The sequence below is a fragment of the Anopheles merus genome, chromosome 3L, assembly GCF_017562075.2.
Source record: "Anopheles merus strain MAF chromosome 3L, AmerM5.1, whole genome shotgun sequence".
In the NCBI taxonomy this organism is placed as follows: domain Eukaryota; kingdom Metazoa; phylum Arthropoda; class Insecta; order Diptera; family Culicidae; genus Anopheles; species Anopheles merus.
The window spans coordinates 5,152,150-5,171,522 of NC_054085.1; the positions used below are offsets into that span (position 1 = coordinate 5,152,150).

The window sequence follows — 19,373 nt, forward strand, 5'->3', positions numbered from 1 at the left end:
AGATGATATCTTTATAATTATAGGCAACGTCTTGAATTGATGCGTGAGATGTATCACAATGAAGCAGAGCTAAGCCCAACATCACCAGACTACAATGTGGAAAGTTTGACCGGGGGCGATCCATTCTACGATCGTTTCCCATGGTTCCGGATGGTGGGACGGTAAGATCGCTTGTGTCAAAGCGGCGAATGATCGCAATGATTATCGGTTTCTTTTTCACCTCTCAGATCGTTTGTGTATTTGAGCAACCTGCTCTATCCGGTTCCGCTGGTCCACAAGGTGGCCATCGTGAATGAGCGTGGAGATGTGCGCGGCTACCTGCGTGTTGCCGTTCAACCCGTGATGGATGAGGAAAATGCTGACTTTAGCAACGGGGTGAAACAATCCGCCCGCATCCTATTCGACGAGGAGCAGAACGGACAGCATAAGGTGCCGAAGATTCGCACCATCCCCGATAAGGATGAAAAGTACATCGAGGGAGGAAACGAAATGGGCACCAAGCTGGAGGAATTGGAGCAGGAAGATGCGGACTCTGGACGTGGCGATTCGAGCGTTGCTTCCGAGCTGCACGAATCAAACGACCAGGAACCGGGCGAACATTTGCAGCCGGGCAAAGAGTTTACCTTCCGCGTTACGGTACTGCAGGCTACAGGAATTGCGGCTGAGTACGCTGATATATTCTGTCAGTTTAAGTAAGTGGCTCAGTGGCACCGGAACTGGATCGGCGTTGTAAACTAGTGTTATCTGTTTTTCTAGCTTTTTGCATCGACATGAGGAAGCATTCTCCACGGAACCGGTCAAGAATTCAGGATCTGGAGCACCGCTTGGATTCTATCACGTACAAAATGTAAGCGTTCTGCTGGCTTGTGGCGCTCTCGTGCCAAATTCTCATAATCTTCCTTCTAAACACATTTCTTGCAGATCACAGTTCCGGTAACGAAATCTTTCATCGAATATCTGAAGACCCAACCGATCGTTTTCAAGGTGTTCGGTCACTATCAGCATCACCCGTTGCACAAGGATGCCAAGCAGGACTGCCAGATCACGAGGCCCCCTCCACGGCGCATGCTGCCGCCGAGTATTCCCATCAGCCAGCCGGTACGCAGTCCAAAGTTCGGTCCACTGCCGTGCCCACCGTCTTCGACGGTGCTGGCCAAGCACGACGTACTCGTATGGTTCGAAATCTGTGAGCTGGCTCCTAACGGCGAATACGTACCGGCGGTCGTCGATCACAGTGACGATCTACCCTGCCGGGGATTGTTCCTGCTTCACCAGGGCATTCAGCGACGCATTCGTATCACTATCGTGCACGAACCGACACCCGAAGTAAAGTGGAAGGACATTCGCGAGCTGGTAGTCGGACGCATTCGCAACCAGCCGGAACCGGCCGACGATGAGGATTCGGACTCGTGCGTCTTGTCGTTGGGCTTGTTCCCGGGCGAGGTGTTGGAGGTGCCCGGAGATGATCGGTCGTTCTTCCGTTTCGAAGCTGCCTGGGACTCGAGTCTGCACAATTCGGCTTTGCTCAACCGTGTCACACAAACGGGCGAACAGATCTACATTACGCTGAGTGCTTATCTTGAGGTGAGCAGGTGTTGCAAATTAAAGCGTGTACACAGTTAGGTAATTCATTTTCCCTATCTTTTTCCACTTTATCATGCACAGCTTGATAATTGCGCTCGTCCAGCCATCATCACGAAGGATCTCAGCATGATCATTTACGGCCGTGACGCCCGCACTGGACCACGTTCGCTGAAACATTTGTTCTCCGGCCAGTACCGCAATCCGGAAGCGAATCGCCTGTCGGGCGTGTATGAACTATCACTGAGAAGAGCTTCTGAAGCAGGTAGTCCAGGTAGAACTGTGCTAGTGTGTAGAGCGGTTGAGAAGAGAGAAGAGATGAACGCTTATATGATTTCCGTAGTTCCTTTCAATTTTTTTTAAAGTGAATTTGTTAAAATCTGTTTTTTTTTCTTTTTATATGATTTAAACTCCTCTTTAGCCTTTGCGTATGAACTCTCACATGTTGATACATTCGTTAATGTAGACCATATTGCTGATGATAAAAGATGATTGTGCGTAAGACTTTGAAGGCAGACAACTATAACACAATCTTCTCTGTTATCAACTTGCTTTTTTCAACGCTTTTTTATAATGAATTGCTCTCAACAACGTGTTTTATATATTGTTTGCTTTTTCTTCAATTGCGTACGTTTCTTGCGCTTGCTATAATTACTTTGAAGCTCGAATGTAATACTACAACAAATTATTCCTTCATCAGGTGTCCAACGTCGTCAGCGTCGTGTGCTGGATACGAGCTCTACCTATGTGCGCGGTGAGGAGAATCTGCACGGCTGGCGCCCTCGCGGAGACTCACTCATCTTCGATCACCAGTGGGAGCTGGAGAAGCTTACACGCTTGGAAGAGGTTGGGCGCGTTAGACATCTGCTGCTACTGCGCGAACGACTCGGCATGGACACAACACCGAATCCGACCACCAAAACCGAAAAGGACGTGTGCAATTTGGCTCAGCGCGCTAGTGCATCACCGGTACACATGGTTATTCCACCGTCACCGCAAACACCGGTCAAAGATCAGCAGGCACCGGCAATGCCGGAGCGTGAGCTGTCTGTCCGCGAAACCGAGCTGGTGTGGAAGTGTGTGAAGCTTATTCAGGGTCGTATCGGCTGCAAGGAGCTGGGCGCCGAGGGTAACGGTTCCGGAACGCAAGCGTCCGACGCTTCGCCGGGCGATGAGGGCTGTGCCGATATGAACGCGAGCTACATTTCGAGCAACTCGATCGAGCTGTGCTCACCGGAACGTGTGGATATGCCGAACGGTTGGGAGGCACCGGCACCGGCCCCACAAACGCAGGACCTGTCGCTCCGGCTGTACGTACCGGAGCTGGAGGAGATTCGCGTCAGTCCGGTGGTAGCCCGCAAGGGCTATCTGAACGTGCTCGAGCATGGTGGTTCCGGCTGGAAGAAACGATGGGTCACCGTGCGACGTCCGTACGTATTTATCTTCCGCTCAGACAAGGATCCGGTAGAGCGCGCCGTCTTGAACCTTGCCACAGCGCAGGTAGAATGCAGCGAAGATCAAGCGGCAATGGTGAAGGTTCCGAACACATTTAGGTAGGTATAATAAAGCGTACCCTCCCTAGGGGCAGTGTGTGGAATGGCAACTAGTAAATACATAAATCTGTTTTACAGTGTTGTCACCAAACATCGAGGATATTTGCTGCAAACACTCGGTGACAAGGAAGTGCATGACTGGTTGTATGCAATCAATCCCCTGCTGGCCGGGCAAATTAGGTAAGAAGCGTTGTCTGCTGTAAAAGTGTGAGTGCACAATAGTAATCACGTACCGCATCGCATACAGGTCTCGATTGGCCAGGAAAAACATTTCCAGCATAAGCAGCACTGGAAGTGGTGCAGGCGATCAGCAACAGGCGACGACGGGAGCGTCCGCACTGGCTGTAGCGGCCGCCCAGGGCAACGGAGCTGGCAGCAGCTCCGGAGGCAAATGAGATACAATAACGATGGAGTCCGTGCTGGTATACTAAACTACTAGCGCAACGGCTACTCCTATACTGTCGATGAATGTAGAGCGACCATAAACCATGACCACCATTATTCCTAGAAAGGATGATCCAAGTTGGACGTGATGCAATCGCCACCACCAAGAAAACCAAAATCAAACCAAAATAATTAGTAGTACTCGTTGTCGTTAACTCCTCCTCCCTCCTTCCCTCTCTCCACTTAGTTGTGCTGATAGGTTTCGGTTTCGAGTTAAGAAATTCAACATCACAAATAAGGAAGAAGAAAACACGCAGCCAGACAAACTATGTCACGGTATGTGTCAAGAACAAGTGAAGTTAGCTATAAGAAGCGAGAACGGTATGATTGTACGTCAGATGATGATGATATTTTGGAGTGCGTGGCAGGTCAGTTGATTATAGTTTACTTTAGCACTTCTCATTAGTTGATAGTTTAATTTGTGAACGGTTCTTTTAAGAGCCGGGGTAATTCTACTTTATCGAAAAAGGATACTGCTTAACGCTACATGTAATATAGCATGTTTTGTATATATATAAAAGAAAAGGAAAACTATTTTTATCCCACATAAAGCTAGAGGATCATTTTATCCGCGTGTTCAGTTGCCTGTTTTGGAGCAAAGTTTATTTAACGTTTCACATGTGATCGGTATGCGTATCACGAACGATACGGAGGAGGTGTATGGTTAGATCGCACTCAGACAGGGTCTGGTGCTGTTTGCCGATTCGTTTTTTTTAATTCTACAGAATTTCCTCTAGAGAGACTGCAATAAGGCTTACAAAATAGAAAGATAGAAAGGGCAATGGGGAGGAGCAGCGAAGCTGTAACGTTACGCATTGCCCTAGCGAAATCGCAAGAACCGACCACTTAGCTGTCGTGGTACGAATTGTTGCTACATTTAGATATCTGATTTACTGTGCTTTTTGCAACACTTTTGTGACACTGTTGTTGGTGCTTTCTTTCTTTGCCAGTTTGGCTTGAGACGATGATGATGATGGCGAGAAGGAAACGGCATGTGTGTGTGTGTGGGCCAAGAGCAATCGAAATATAGTAGTGAAAGCGATATGCAAGACAGAGGATACCTACATAATACATCCGTTGGGCGAATCCTAAAAGAAAACATGGGAAAGATATTAATCAATAGAATAGTTAATGTTTAGTGCAAAAACAAGTGCGAATAAACAAAAAAAAATACATGGAACAGCTTACAAGGACGAGTACGAAGTGGTACGAAAAACGCATAAACAAGATAGTGGTTAATGTGGCAAAGTTAAGCATTGTCTGGATGCAAATACCGCAAGCAGAACAAAAATTGGTATAAGTGTATTGACGAAGCAAAAGGATCAACACTACTAGCAAACACATTCTGATAACACTCACACACAGAGTATAGTGAGGTGAGACTACTGCGCTGGCTATGCTCTTGTTGTGACCGGATCAGAATCTCTATGCCAGCCACAATGTTTGAATCTCTGTAAAAGATAATCGTGTCGTGTACATCTCTCTTCGCGTAAACATGCGTTGGCATGACGGGAAGGAGGAAATAAAACATACAAAACGAACTACTATTTACAAGACAAAAGTCAGGCAGCAACCGCAACAATACACGGCGCAAGCAAGCGAAGGGAATAAAATTCTACACAATATTATTCAACAAACCTTACCAACGGAACTACCAGTAGTATAAAGATAACAAAAAATCACAAGAAAAAGATCAGCTCAGCTCAAACAAGTTTGCAAAATGAACAGAACAAGAAAACACACTCCCATACATACCTACACCCGAACGTGGAACGTAAAGTATTAGTGCATTGACAACTGAATGAATTGTTACGATCGGACTATTACGATATATTTAATATTTTATTTTGCTTTTGCGGGGAATCTATTGGGCAAGGCAGCGGCTGGCAAAAGACTACCGAGCAGAATTACAAAGTAAGGAATCGAATACACGGCACTCAAAACGCTTCGAAAACGTGTGCAGAAAAATGGACAAGGTACACGCACTGAAGACTGTTGAAGCTGGTGGCTTGAAGCTATTGTGCGCAAGTGTGGTTAGTGTTTTTGCTTTCTTTTCCGCCTCTACATCTGTGTGTTGATGGGGTGGGGGTAAGAACTTCCTCACGTAAATACAAAAGTGTGAAGAGTACTATCCTGTAATAATTACATCAACAAAACAGGATCGTTGTACAGAAGTATGTAAATAGTGACAGCACACACACACACACACAAACTACGATGGCGGGAAGGGATGGAAGAATGTGGAAGCGTTTTAAGTTGTACGCTTGAATGGCCTTAGCTTCCTTTCTATATCTTTTCCAAAGGAATGGAGCTTTTATCAGGATCAAAGCTGTGTTGTTCGATTTGGCATCAAATTGCTTGGGTTGGCGGCGTATAAGATTCCTCAAAACCATACTACTGTGTATATATTTGGTATCGGTCGATGGAGCATGTGGAGCCGGTGTGTCCGGTGTATCGCACTGTCCGCACGCCAAGAGCACCCTTTATCGATCATCTATTTCATCTCACTGACACAGATGAGGAAGGTGAACAGGATTTAGGCTGATTTTGAGCATCACAGTGCAACAACGGATACCAAAGAAAAAGATGTGTAGGCAAACCAAAAAAGGGTAAGGATCAGGATGTCTCAGGAAAGACAGTGAACTGGTTCCGTGCGGGGTTACAGGATGACAAAGTTGGATACGATACGGCAACATTTGTTATGCATTCAGTTTAGGAAAATCTTTCTGGCAGGAAGAATTTAGACAGCCAATTGGTTTCATTTTCTTTATCGCTTTCTTTTCGCGCGGTTTAGATATGCTTGCATTAAGTGATGGTATAATGTCACTTTTATTATGCAAAGCACTGAAATAACCCATGCTTTTCTTAAATATACGCTTCATTTCTCACATTGTGTATATGTTTCATTCTCTTTCTCTGAAAAACTTCTTTCTAGAAACAACTAGAAAGGTAAAATAGACGAAGCGATGTTTTAAAATATTTGTGCAAAATTTCAAAAACCAATGTATTGTTGCTATAACAAAAAAAGATAAAACCTGGTACAACCGTGTGTGTGTAAACGTAAAAACAAAATAGAACAAAAATAAATGAATAAATGTAACCGTTTCAGATCCATTCTGCTTACCGCAAACCAAATAACACCGATACATAAAAAAGAATTAATTGTATAGTATATAGTGGACAAATAAAACAAACAAAAAAAAGCAACTGAGAATTACTTGAGAAACAAAACCAAACCATACCCAAAACGAACAAGAAAAAAAAAGAAAAACAAGAATAAAGATCAATCCCAAAGTAACACAATAGCGTTACTCTACCAGCACACACACACACACACACACACACACACACACACACACACACACACACACACACACACACACACACACACACACACACACACACACACACACACACACACACACACACACCGCATACACCACTTCATTCTTCTTCCTTCCCGTGTACCCTATCTCTCTCTATACGTATATATTTACATAAAATAATACAAGTATTTAGCCAAAATGCCTAGTAAAGAGAAAACTTGCTTACGTTTCCACACGCCGTTTTACGTTGATCTTGAGTGAAGGGAGGCGAAGGGGAGGGGGTCCAAAGGCACCCGAAACAGAAACAAATTAAGAAAAAAATGAAGAGTAAACACAGTTTAATTTATTGTTGTTCCTCCGCAGCGAATCCGCCACATACGATCGTGCATAAAACAATATATGTATAATGAACTCTATAATCACAGCATTGGATGAAATAAAAAAGGAAGAGTAAAATATAACAACAAGAACAAAGATACACTTGCCAGTGTATGCAAGTAAGTGTTGCATCATGTCGTGCAAGAAGCTATTGAGCAGCACGTTGAGAAGGTCTAATAAAAGAAATGGAAAATGCAACAAAAGGACACAAATAGTAAATGGATCTGTAGCCAGGAATGAAAGAAAGAACGCTGGAACAAGACAAAATGGAAGATAATTGGTAAGCAACAGAACACAAACAAAAGGGAGAAACGATTTGTGAACGTTTGTGTAGGAGAAGAAACCACAAATGAATTGAACGAGTGGGAAAAGATAAAATATCGAAACTATTGAACAAAACCAAATCGTATTATCTCCTTCAACTATATGAAATATACAAATAATGCAGACCCATAAATATTTATATACATGAACAATTATACCTATACAGATAAATATATTTATAAATTAATATATATATATATATATATATATATATATATATATATATATATATATATATATATATATATATATATATATATATATATATATATATATATATATATATATTGCAACAGAGATAAAACAGACCTGTGGTTTGGTGATGGTCCGTGAATGTCTTGTCGATCTCTGCAAAAGCATGTGCAAAGTTTGACCAACAGCTAGTTCGCTCTTGGAAGTGAGCAATACGCACGTGTCTGGTCTGAAGTGATCACAGTGATCTGATCGTAACTGTAAGTACGCTGCTGCTTGGTGGAGTTGATTGAGCTGCCTGTGCAAGTATTATTTAACTGTGCGAAGAAATCCAAGTATTCAAAAGCTGATTGATAGAAGCAACGTTGGCTTTTTAGAGACGAGAGGTCAAGCTAAGGGTTTGAGCGAATAGGAAAGTAGTCGAAACAGACAAAGTCTTAAAGACATCGCCAATGAGTGCTACCCTCGACAACATGTAACCGCGGCGTGCTGAAAGACGTTGAATGTGTCATAGGGTCGTAGAATCATAATAGTGAAAGGGAAGAAAATGTGCAAAATGTTGCAGTATATATAATAACTGATCGAAGAACGACTGCAGTAGCAACGGGAGTGGAAGGATGTAGAAAAAGAAACAGAGGTAATGAAAACACATACACAAAAAGCCTACAAAAGTGGTCAGCAATTGATGGATTGGTTGATTTATTCAAACAGACAAGATAAGCAAATGCAAACAATAACAACAACCATTCACACATATTCAACAATACAAACCAAACATGCTTTGAAAGAAAATTAAGGAAAATGTGGGAAAATACAATAAAAATATGATAAAAATGAAATAAAAAATAAGATTCAACATGTGCTGCATTTTATTGAACCGAAATTTAACGAAACCATCAATCTGTTATACGGAATTCTATACGACATGTGAATTTAGCGTTGCGCCTAAATGTATGCAATATGCAGATTTCTTTTTACATATGTTGTCATGTTCTGATAGTTGAAATTTCCATTTATTGCGATTGTAAGTTAGAATATGTTTTAAAAAATCAACAAATTATTCGAAATCAGTATTTTTTTTCGGACGTGATGATAACAATCAAATTCTTCAACAATTTGTTTCTTTTGTTTTTACTTTCTACTTGGCTTGTCTTCGTATCGCTTTCGTACGTTTATGTAGCATTTATTGTTTCAACAAAATACTCACTAGAAACATAATAGAAAAATCTCGCGTTTGTATTTGCTACAGAAGTTTTTTATCAAACAAATCATCCTCAATGAGAACTATGTGATAGAAGAATACAATTTTCTCGTATTTTTCGGCGGTTTTGTTTTCTGATGTTTATCTATTTCAAAGTAACTTTCTTCGAATACTAATATTGTGTTGCCATGTTAGAAATGGACGTTTGCGCTCTTAACACTACTCCGATATCAATAGTACACTTATCCATTAGGTAAAACATTAAACAATACTGGCTTTGCTATGCTGTCCACTCGGTTTTGTTCGTTCAATCGGGAATTTGGCGTCGTACAAACGATTGCGATTGTACACGCCAAGAACTTGCTCGTACTAAAACGTTACTATTCTGTTTATTTATTCATTTATTTATGCTTCCATTTCGAGGCAATCGCATCAACAATAAGAACAGTTGTTAAGAGAAAATAACAAAACGGTACAGGAAGTAATGGCTCACAGGAATGCTACAGGAAGTAAACGGTACGAGGGCGGCCTCTAGCACGCGTGTGTTTCCAAAGATGTGCAACAGGACGAACAAACAGGACAAGAAAGTTGTTATTACTAACTGACAAAATAAAAACAACAATTAATTACTGGCGCACGGTACTTTCTGGTCGAGATGAACGTCTCATTGCATGAGATGCCAATGAAGGCAAAGAATTATACGGAGCTTTTTTGTTGTTCCTGTTGTGCTACAACTTCATAGAGCGTTTGCTGTTTTTTTATGTAATTTTATGCTACAAAAAAGGTTAACAAAATTTCCACCATACTTCTTGGTTTTAAATCTTGTTACAAACAAATCGCCAAACCAAAATAGTTGTAATTTTTTCATAAGTATAAACGAAACCAGATTTCTAATAAGAATTCCATTAAAAAAAGCGATAACACACTGCGCCCTCATTCCTTCAGAATACGCAAACAAACCCCACGATGCGCGGTTCCGAATCTAAGATTCGTGCGCAAATCCATGAACACCATTCACTATTCAACGCATAATATGGGTATGGAATTGATAACCAATCTCTACTCTACTGCGAGCTCTATTCACTATAACAATCAACTTCATGAAAACACGAGCAGAGCGTTAACAGAATAATAAAAAAATTAAACAGAAAAGAGTTAAAATAAAAACTTTCTAGACAATTAAAACAAAAAAAGGCTAACACGATTAACAAATCTAAGGTACGGTATTACAAAAATAAAATGGATGTATTAATAAACATCTCCTTTCTTAGAACACTATTTTGGGATTTTCCGTCATTGCACTTTACGTTACGCGACACGTTTGGTTCGCATTCTTGATGTAGTTTTTTTGTTGCTTTCTATTTCATCACTACTGTCTTTTTCTCCTTCTTCTACTACTACTTCTGCTTTAGTTTCTTCTTCTTCTACTATTGCCTTATTTTATTCTTCTTTTCCTTCTTTTTTTCTTCTTCTTTTTTTCTATGTTATTGTTACATTATTGTTCCATCTATTCCACATTGCTTACAGCTTGGTCTAAACGGTAGTGGTCACTGCGGTATGTTACCTGTTTGGGAGTATTATACTGTAGGAAATGAATCGTATTCAACGAGTATTCTACTGGCATTTAACGTCAAATGTCATGGATGTGGTGGTTACGGAATTATTCACTTATAGTACAATTGCGCTACTCAACATCTTGTTTTGTATGAAACTGTAGTTCACTAACAACTTAATTGAAATTATTCTATAACATGTATAATTGTTGTAAAATAAAACTGGCTCCATTTGGGAATGGTTTTGCTACTGACAATCGTTAAAAAAGCATGAGCATTTTGTTTCCTTCTCCCTCTTTCTCTCTCTCTCTCTCTCTCTCTCTCACTCACTCACTCACTCTCTTCCCCGTCACTGTCTATTCTACTACGTTTCATTACTTCCACTAACGCTTAGGAATGTTCGGTTATCATTATTGATGTAGGCTGGCAAGCAAAAGTTTGCACAAAGAGGCTACAAAATCTTAAAGATAAGAAAGCACAGAAATAGATTGTTGATAGTTAAAAGATTTCTGTTTCTCAAACATAGAATTATGAAAAGTGTTGTAAGATATGCAAAAAATCGCGTAACGCGTAAGAAAATCAAAAAATGTCGAACTTAAAAACCTCTCAAGGCTTAAAACTGATTAGAGAGGCTGTCAAGCATTTTTTTAATTTGCCAATCGAAAATCTGGAACGAAGGATATATCAAGCTAGAAAAGTAAAGATAAACTGAAATATAAGCACCCTATCAATAACTTAACCGTAGTACACAATTATTGAGATTCATCGATAGTGTCCCCCTTATCCGTCCTTTGCTTCACAGCGTTGTGCAATGCTTGGGGGGATTTGCGTTGTGCGATGCTTGGGGGGACACAACGCTTCTTAGATCGAATGGATGATAGACACTCTGGTGTAGGGGTGGGATGGGCGGGGCGAAATCATCGAAATAGTAACACATTTTTAGTGTCGTTTCATGTGAAGCGACAAATGATCCGAACGGCTAAAGGAACGTGTGCAGAGCTTACAGCGGAAGGGTTTCAATCCGGTGTGCTTTCGGTAGTGGCGGGTGAGCTCGTCCGATCGGGCAAATCTCCAAACACAGCCTTCCCATGTGCAGATGTATGGTTTTTCACCTAGGGAGAAAAAAAAACATAGTTAGATGAGAGAAAAAAACTAGGCATGCATCGGCCGGGAATCGAACCCGGGCCGCCCGCGTGGCAGGCGAGCATTCTACCACTGAACCACCGATGCTTCATGCTGAGAGAGCTCTCAAATGCTTACTGTATCGTTTACGCTCACTTACCAGTGTGTGTTCGTTTGTGCGCCTTCAGATGAGAGCTCTTCGTGTACACCTTATCACAACCAGTTGCATCACAGCGGTGGATCTTCCGATTCTTCGTCAATCCTTTCAACGAGGATAGCGAGGAGGACGATTGATGGTGATGGTGATGATTGTGATGATGATGATGATGATGATGGCGAAGCTCACTGCCCAGTCCCAGCAGTCCCGGTGAGGCTGATGCAAGATGAAGATGATGGCGAGGAGTGTTGTTATTACTGCTGCTGCTACTACTGCTGCTATGTCCATTCCCATCGTCCGCGTGCCGTTTGGATGATGGCGTGGCTGCTTGTTCGCCACTGGCGGCGGCACCTCCATTGGAACTACTGTTGGAAGCCGTTCGCTGCCGAAGATCCGTTAGCTTACCGATGTAACGATCCGGACTGCTAGTGCGGTCGGTGGGTTTTGTGCTGTTGCGAGAGCGTGATGATAATAGCCCCGAACCTAACTGCGATGATGCAGCCACAGTGGCCGATTGCTGGTGCTGTTGTTGCTGCTGAAGCAACCGCTGAAACGCAACAGTGGCAGTCTCGCTAAGCGGATGGTTTTTCGGTAAGCTAGACGCGATGGATGCAATCGATGCCGCCAGCGGTGCTGGTATACCGGGCAACAGTTTGGCCACGGACGGCGGATGTACGACGGATGCTGCGGAGAGCTGGTGCAGTTGCTCCTGCAGTTGTTGATCGAACATTAGCGAAAGTGGCGACTGTGCTCGACGGTGGCTCAGCAGCTGTTCTTCCTGCTGCTGAAGTTGATGCACCGAGAAGGCTTGCAGGAATTGTGGTGGAAAGAGATGATGGTGAGGGTGGTGATGTGGGTGTTGTATCGGATGTGTTCCTCCACCACCACCAGCACCACCACTGCCACCCAGTCCCGTGGATGGAGATTTTTTCCTCTGACTTTCCGAACTCGTACGTTGCGTTGGGCTGCCCCGCTGCTGAACACAGTAGTTGTTGTAGATAGTAGGATAGGTCGTCGACTCGCCCCGGAAGGTACTCGGTTTCGTTTCAAGGTCGCTTTCACTAGGATAGTTGTTGTTATTCACACTAAGGCTATTGTTATTCTCGGCTAGGATGAGTGCTGCTGCTGTGGCACCGTCGGCGGCGCTACCGTTGTTGCCTGGCGTTTCTGATTGGCCTGGTACGATGGCACTTCCGGTGCCGCACAGTGTCGACAGGAGATGGTGTGCGTGCGTCGGTGAGAAGGCGGAGGGAGGTGCTTGCGAGGCGGCCGCTGCTGCGGCAATTGTTGCGGCGGCCGCAGCAGCAGCCGCATCTGCAATCTTGGCCGTTGCCGTCGACTCATTACTGTCCGTGCTTTCGTTTTCAGTTTCCTCATTGTTGTTGTTGTTGTTGTTGTTGTGAAGAGAGTATAATCTAGAATGAAGAGAACACACTACACGTTAATCTCGGTGTGATCAAAGGCGTCCTTACAGCTTGATACAGTTGTGCACCGATTTTTGTTTATAGCACGGGAAAGAAAGTCACATTCGACTTTATGTAGTGCGTGGTGGTACGTGTCAAACGCTGCTATCTGCGACCTGTTCACGGCCTTGTTTCACACTTAACCCTTAGCTGAAGGCTATTGCCGATAATTTAAGCGATTATGGTACATTACTTTCTACCTACGGGAAAGGTTGTGTGGCCTTCTTGGATGGGGGCCGTCCGTAGCGACAACTTAACTTGAGTGGAAGTGAATGGATTCCCATCGTGTGACATACACAGCCAACGTACGATCAACAGTAGCAGCATACGGAGTGCTATTATTATTTGGAGGAAAGGCATAAGCTCAAATTTGATTGTACCGCTTTTTCAACTGTTGTGTGTGGCATGGAAGGTTTTTTGCACTTTTTTTTTGTTGAAGACACATAGACCAATTGAATTTTAAATATGAAATTAAAAACGTTGCGCTCGGCAACCGTCTACTTACAGATCTTTCGTTTTGTGCCTTAACGCTAGCAGGTGTGGTGCTGTGATGAGTGGTGGTGGTGGCCGTTTCAGGAGTCCACCACTTCGCATTCGGACCGACGTTGACTTAAGATCTGTAATTGAAAGAACAGAGCGGGAAAGAATGGTTAGCATTGGCAGAACAATGGAAACATCCAGTTGAGCGACATTTGCTGTTTGAGAAGTAAACGGTGTTTTTGCTGTTAAAAGTTGTGACATTTGCATTGCAATGTTTAGAATGTTCGTTATTCTTCAAGTGCCTCAAATTACCACCGCATCCGTGTTTTATCGCGGCACTCGTAAAGCAACAGAGAGCGCGCGGACAGATCCGCACGCGGTAATGAATCATTACGGCTAACACCACCCCCACGAGAAGGGCACACGATCGCGCGATCGTCTGATGGGAAGCTTTCCTGAGGGGACGGAACAGGCAAATCCGTCCATTTAAGTCTCCGTTAGTGGCAATTGACCAACGGTTTTGCATTTTGCACGATTCGATTCGCGTCCACTTCGTTCGCATCCGGGCGGGCACAAGCGATGAAGGGCAAACACCATATCTGACGTTTGTGGAGCAATTCGCGCGAGTTTTCTGCAGCGCAGAATGCAGATTTTATGAGTCAGAGGCTTCACCACTACTCTGAACTCCAACACCAGGAGAGAGGGAGAACCGTGGGTAGCTGAAGATTCGTAAAGGCGATCTTTGACCGCAAAACATTCACACCGTGGACTTTATGTAGCGGAGTAATCGGTGCCTTTAAGCTGGTGTGGGATAAAATAGTGCTTTGCTGGGATGTAGAGACGATCAATGCAGCCGTTAAACACCGTGCAACGTCGAGGGCATCATGTTGGCCACCGATTGTGTTTATGCAATTGCAATAAGAATGACCGTCTAGTGACAGATTTGGATGGAAAAGAGTGTTGTAGTTGGTGCAGAATTTACTATTTAAATGAAGTAGAATTATGCATGAAGCGAATGAATTGGAAGATTTAATACGTTCTACTTCATCATTGTGCACATAGGAATACATAGGATAGATCGATAAAATCAAGCTAGAGTTCATGTCAAGTGAAAATATCAAGATCAATTTCATATACAACACCGAACAAAGGACAGTCTAGCTATAAGAAGACAATCCGGCGGAAAGCATCCATATGTGTTACAAGTTCTGATAGTCAATTCCATGTAAGTACTAAGAGATTTCGGAAATAAAATCACAGATGTACTTACAGTTCGTGCTATACTAGTAGCACGATAATAAAATCATTGATGTAGAAGATCAAAAGAAATCAGCGAAAGTGCCATGTATCGTTTCTGCAATGAAGTCATTGCGAAAAATATCTGTTTATAATGCCTCAAGGAACCTGTTACGAACAGAGTTGAGCGGCACTGACAGCATAGGATAGTTAGAGTGATACGATAGGTTTGAGAGATCGAAGTCGTGTAATGTAGAGGAAGGATAATCGGCCAAAACGGTAAGAAAAGGTCAGATGGAAACAGGATGGTGGTAAAAGGAGAAATTATATATAGGACAGAACGCTCCACCAACGTCCTTTTCGGATCAAATCTCTGGGCAAATAGATTATAATTTTGGCGCTCGCCTCAAACTGCCTAAAATAGTCTACGGCTTGCAGAAATTTTAACAACATCCGAAAGCAGTTGTAACAGAACCTTTTTGAATAACGAATTAAAATGTATTCAGAAGAACACATAATCAAATCTGGTTAAATAACGTTTACTTGTACAGAATAACGCTCAATATGTAGAGCATACATTTCTAAACAGCTGAATATACTGAAATTAAACCAGGACTCCAAATAATATTAAGAATAAATACAAATATAATGATATAAGAACCTTCTGTTAGACTTTACTTTGAGGTGGATGGAAAATCCATAAATCTTTTGCAGATAATTAATATGACATGGGTTTTACCATCAGATTGATCGATTTGACATATTGCGATAATGCACCGCAGTCATGAGATTAATTCACAAGGAAACGGGAAAGAATGCCTGAGTTTTATGATGAATCGCCAAATCATGTGACTTACGCATTCATTCTGAAACAGTAAGTCAATTACTAGTAACTTCTCGTAAAAGAAACAATTACAATACTGAGTAAACAGGTATTTCCCCAATGATGCTTGATGTCATTGAATTGATGTCAAACGACGGATTCCTTGAAGCTCTTTGAGATATGCGACACAGTAAGATGATGTGTAAAAGACGAAGATTAATGTGCTTAGATGCGTTCCGAATGGTTCAATGAGGCTCACTGGTTCTACCATGGATGAATAAATTACGAGCGTGATGTAATTTATTTGACAAGATTTACATCAAAACTATGTTTGCTTATCCGGCGCTACAACTGCTTTGACGGTCTTGGCCTGCCTCAGGAGTTTCCGAAACCGCTCATGGTCTCGTGCCATCGTCTGCCAGTTCGTTATCCCGGCCTTAATGGTGAACGCCTCCACGACAGTACATCTCGTATAGCTCGTCATTATAACGGCCCCTCCATTGTCCTTCCACACATACGGGACCAAGTATCCTTCTGAGCTTCTTCCTCTCGAACGCTTCGTTTTCAGCTTCGTCTGTCGTTACAGGTTCTTTGAGGTGAACTGATTTTTCAGGTTACAATACAACAGTAAAAAATCGCTCTCTCTCTCTCTAATTCTCTCTTTCTCTTTTGTTGGCCTGCTCATGATAGAGCACGTCGATGTGACATGGCCCGGTCAACAATATTTCTCCAGGATGCTCGGTCCCTGGCTGCAGCCTCCCATCCATGCAGACACCCGATCTCCGACAGGTCTCGCTTCATCTGATCCAGCCATCGAGTTTACTGTGCTCCTCTGGGCTACATGCCGAACTGGGGATCGCTGTTGAGCACCTTCTTCGTAGTGCACGGGTCTGGCAGTCATAACAAGACCCAGCCATCGTATCCTGCCAGCCTTCGTCAGCGTGCTCGGATCAACTAGGTTGGTTTATCCATGGCAGAATAGTAAATTTTCTGTTGTTATTGAAGTCATTTTGATTATCAATATTTTTGTGCTGGTATTGATTGTCAGCAGAAACAGTGAATTCTTGTTTTGGATGCTGTCCAAACTCATACATTACTACAGGTCGGTTCGTAAAGTCTAGTCCAGACAGTATAGACAGTATTATTTGACAGTATAGCTTGAAATCGTTTGTGAAATTCTAAATTTCTAAACTATTTGTAGAAATAAAATGTTTTAAGTTGCAACCATGCCTACAGAGGGGTTCGACCTGATACTGTACCAAAACAATATGCAAAAAACGTGCCCGAGCTTGCGTTTTCTATTCTCATTGTTTGAATGATATTGTTAATTTTTCGAAGTCTTTAGCTTACAGATTGGACCAGCCTTTGGTGTTTTTTTTTCTTTTTTGTGTATACATGCATAGAGAGAAGGAAAGAGAAAACATCATTTAAACGTTTTATAACGTTGGATGGTCTGACAATCGGTCGCGGGCCACACTGAAAGACCTCGTTATTTGACATCTCTGATATAGAGCTTCTTAATATATTGTCGACATTGTTACGAATATTTAGCTTCGACATAGTCAACATCGGTGATCTCCATTTTTTAAATTGCGAACTTAACTACTGTTCGTTCTCAAGATATGCTTATTCTCTCATGATAGGGTTGCTGAGTTTTATCGATACGATAATCGGTTAAAAAGTCAACATCGCTATAGTTTTGATCGCTATTAAGAGCGAACTTTCTGACCTGATGTAGGCCGGCTGCAGGAATGGCGTTTTCGACCGATGTTCATCATTTTAGCACCCCGCGATTGTTTTTATTGCCGTGCGATCTCAGAAACCAATGAATGTGCGTGAGAGTTCTCTTTCTTCCCTTTCAAAGCATTAGCGACCGACAGCTGTTGCTACCATATAAAGATTGAGCAAATGTAGAACAGTGTGTTGTTAAGGTTTGTGCGTGTTATTACCATAGTGGCTATTTTAGTACCCTGAATTAAAGGTGACTTCGTCCAAAATGATCGCTTCTGATGATTAAATTGTGCACTAATAATTGCAATATCATTGACAGGTACGATAAAGTCAGCTTAAATCACGTTACAGTGCCCACAACATTAAAGCGTATTATCTTTATACGTTAGCATTAATTCAACACAATCGCCGCGAATAGATTACGTGGGCAAAGTCATAATATTAAAGAGAAATAAAAATTGGAGTGCTTTCGGGATTGCTTCACTCGTCGAAAGTCGGTGTTTTCAGAATATTGCCGCGCATTCACTGTGACTGTGGTGCCGCCGCACGCTGACCTCCTTCAAGCAAGATGTGGGAAATAATAAAAACCAACAACGAGCAAAAGGCTACCCATTGCTGCTACTCATCGAAGATCCACAAAATCCGCGCCAGAATGCACATGAAGAAGGTGATTTGACCGAAAAGCTTATCGGTGATGGGCACTTTAAACGAGAGAAAGGGAGAGATGGAGACTCCGCGCATTACGGCTTTACATTCTCCCGCGCGTGGCCATAACTCCTTCGATCGAATCGTGCGCACATCAGGCACGGCCCTGCTTATCCTGCCTCCTCTATCCAGCCAGAAGATCATAAAATAAAATTCGGCGATCAGCACTTCGTCGGTACGTACTCCTTACGGTTCGAGAGGTCACACACTGATGGCATGCTCATATCTTGGGGATTGCTTCTGTCAGGTTTGGTTTTATGTTTTTGTTTTCCGCAAAGTTTTTGACAGTTGTTTCGACCGGGCACAAGAAATCGGCGAACCGAGCGGGAAATGGCGCATATCGGAGTGAAATAATTTCGAAAGGATAAGATTGTAATTGTGATGGTGTAGCATATTTATGTAAACGTTTAAGTGTTGATGTGCGGTTAGCCATGGTTTGTGGGCGCTCTCTTAACGATTGATTTTAAAATTAACGATCGACTGATGATCGGCGAATGAAATGATGATAGGTGGGGGAGATTTCCCAAATGGGGTAGATGCTCGCTCAACTTTCGGTTCGTACTTCTTGTGATCCTCCGAATGCATTTAAACGGGATGTGTGCCTGCACTTGCAAATCAGCAATCGAGGGGAGCAAAGTGTAATTGAACTGCAGCAGATGGTTATGGTGAGCTCCAAAAATATGGTCCTTCGTTTCGGTACCAATACCTTCAGACTTTTGCTTTCGTTGGAATATTATTTTTTTTTTACTGTGAATGCAAAATGGATGGTAAACGATGGTGTAATTATGCAAATGAAGGAGCAGTAATTGGATTAAATATTACCGATTTCGAATGCAGTTTGAAAGATGTTAAATAAATACAAAACATCTTTTGCGCACATGGCTCGATGTTGCTCATATTTTCTTCCAGATAGCATTGATTATTAGTAATTGTCTTCGCCTATCAGATGAAAAGGATGCAAATCGTCGTCTGACTGCTATAAGATATTATGTTTTCCCGTTACTTAAACTTTTCTGTTAAATTGATATTTTTAGTTTTTTTGTACTCTGTGTTAGTTTATCAGTGTCTTATAGTATTTTGTTTGCTGGAAAGTCATGAAGACTC

At 42.4% G+C, this 19,373-nt stretch overlaps 2 protein-coding genes and 1 non-coding gene across 11 annotated transcripts in view; 1 reads left to right on the forward strand and 2 right to left on the reverse strand.

Moving 5' to 3' along the window:
* The window catches only part of LOC121598311 (kinesin-like protein unc-104), a 49,067-nt gene extending 42,304 nt beyond the window's left edge, over nt 1-6,763 (forward strand). For 7 of the 9 annotated variants that reach the window (XM_041924946.1, XM_041924952.1, XM_041924945.1 and 4 more), the window contains 8 exons: nt 24-161; nt 228-692; nt 757-847; nt 922-1,584; nt 1,666-1,855; nt 2,282-3,134; nt 3,213-3,314; nt 3,382-6,763. In XM_041924946.1, coding sequence (XP_041780880.1) covers nt 24-161; nt 228-692; nt 757-847; nt 922-1,584; nt 1,666-1,855; nt 2,282-3,134; nt 3,213-3,314; nt 3,382-3,529 — 2,650 coding nt within the window. In that variant the 3' untranslated portion in view covers nt 3,530-6,763. The remainder of the gene's footprint in view (nt 1-23; nt 162-227; nt 693-756; nt 848-921; nt 1,585-1,665; nt 1,856-2,281; nt 3,135-3,212; nt 3,315-3,381) is intronic. The other 2 variants (XM_041924949.1, XM_041924954.1) reach the window with 1 other exon arrangement.
* A 3,642-nt stretch (nt 6,764-10,405) lies between these two features.
* LOC121599567 (Krueppel-like factor luna) overlaps nt 10,406-19,373 on the reverse strand; it is a 136,006-nt gene continuing 127,038 nt past the window's right edge. The window contains exons 5-7 of the mRNA XM_041927451.1: nt 13,800-13,911; nt 11,835-13,246; nt 10,406-11,664 (exon numbers count right to left, since the gene is read on the reverse strand). Coding sequence (XP_041783385.1) covers nt 11,492-11,664; nt 11,835-13,246; nt 13,800-13,911 — 1,697 coding nt within the window. The 3' untranslated portion in view covers nt 10,406-11,491. The remainder of the gene's footprint in view (nt 11,665-11,834; nt 13,247-13,799; nt 13,912-19,373) is intronic.
* Nucleotides 11,712-11,782, reverse strand: Trnag-gcc. Its single transcript has one exon. It is a non-coding gene; the product is annotated as a tRNA-Gly (tRNA).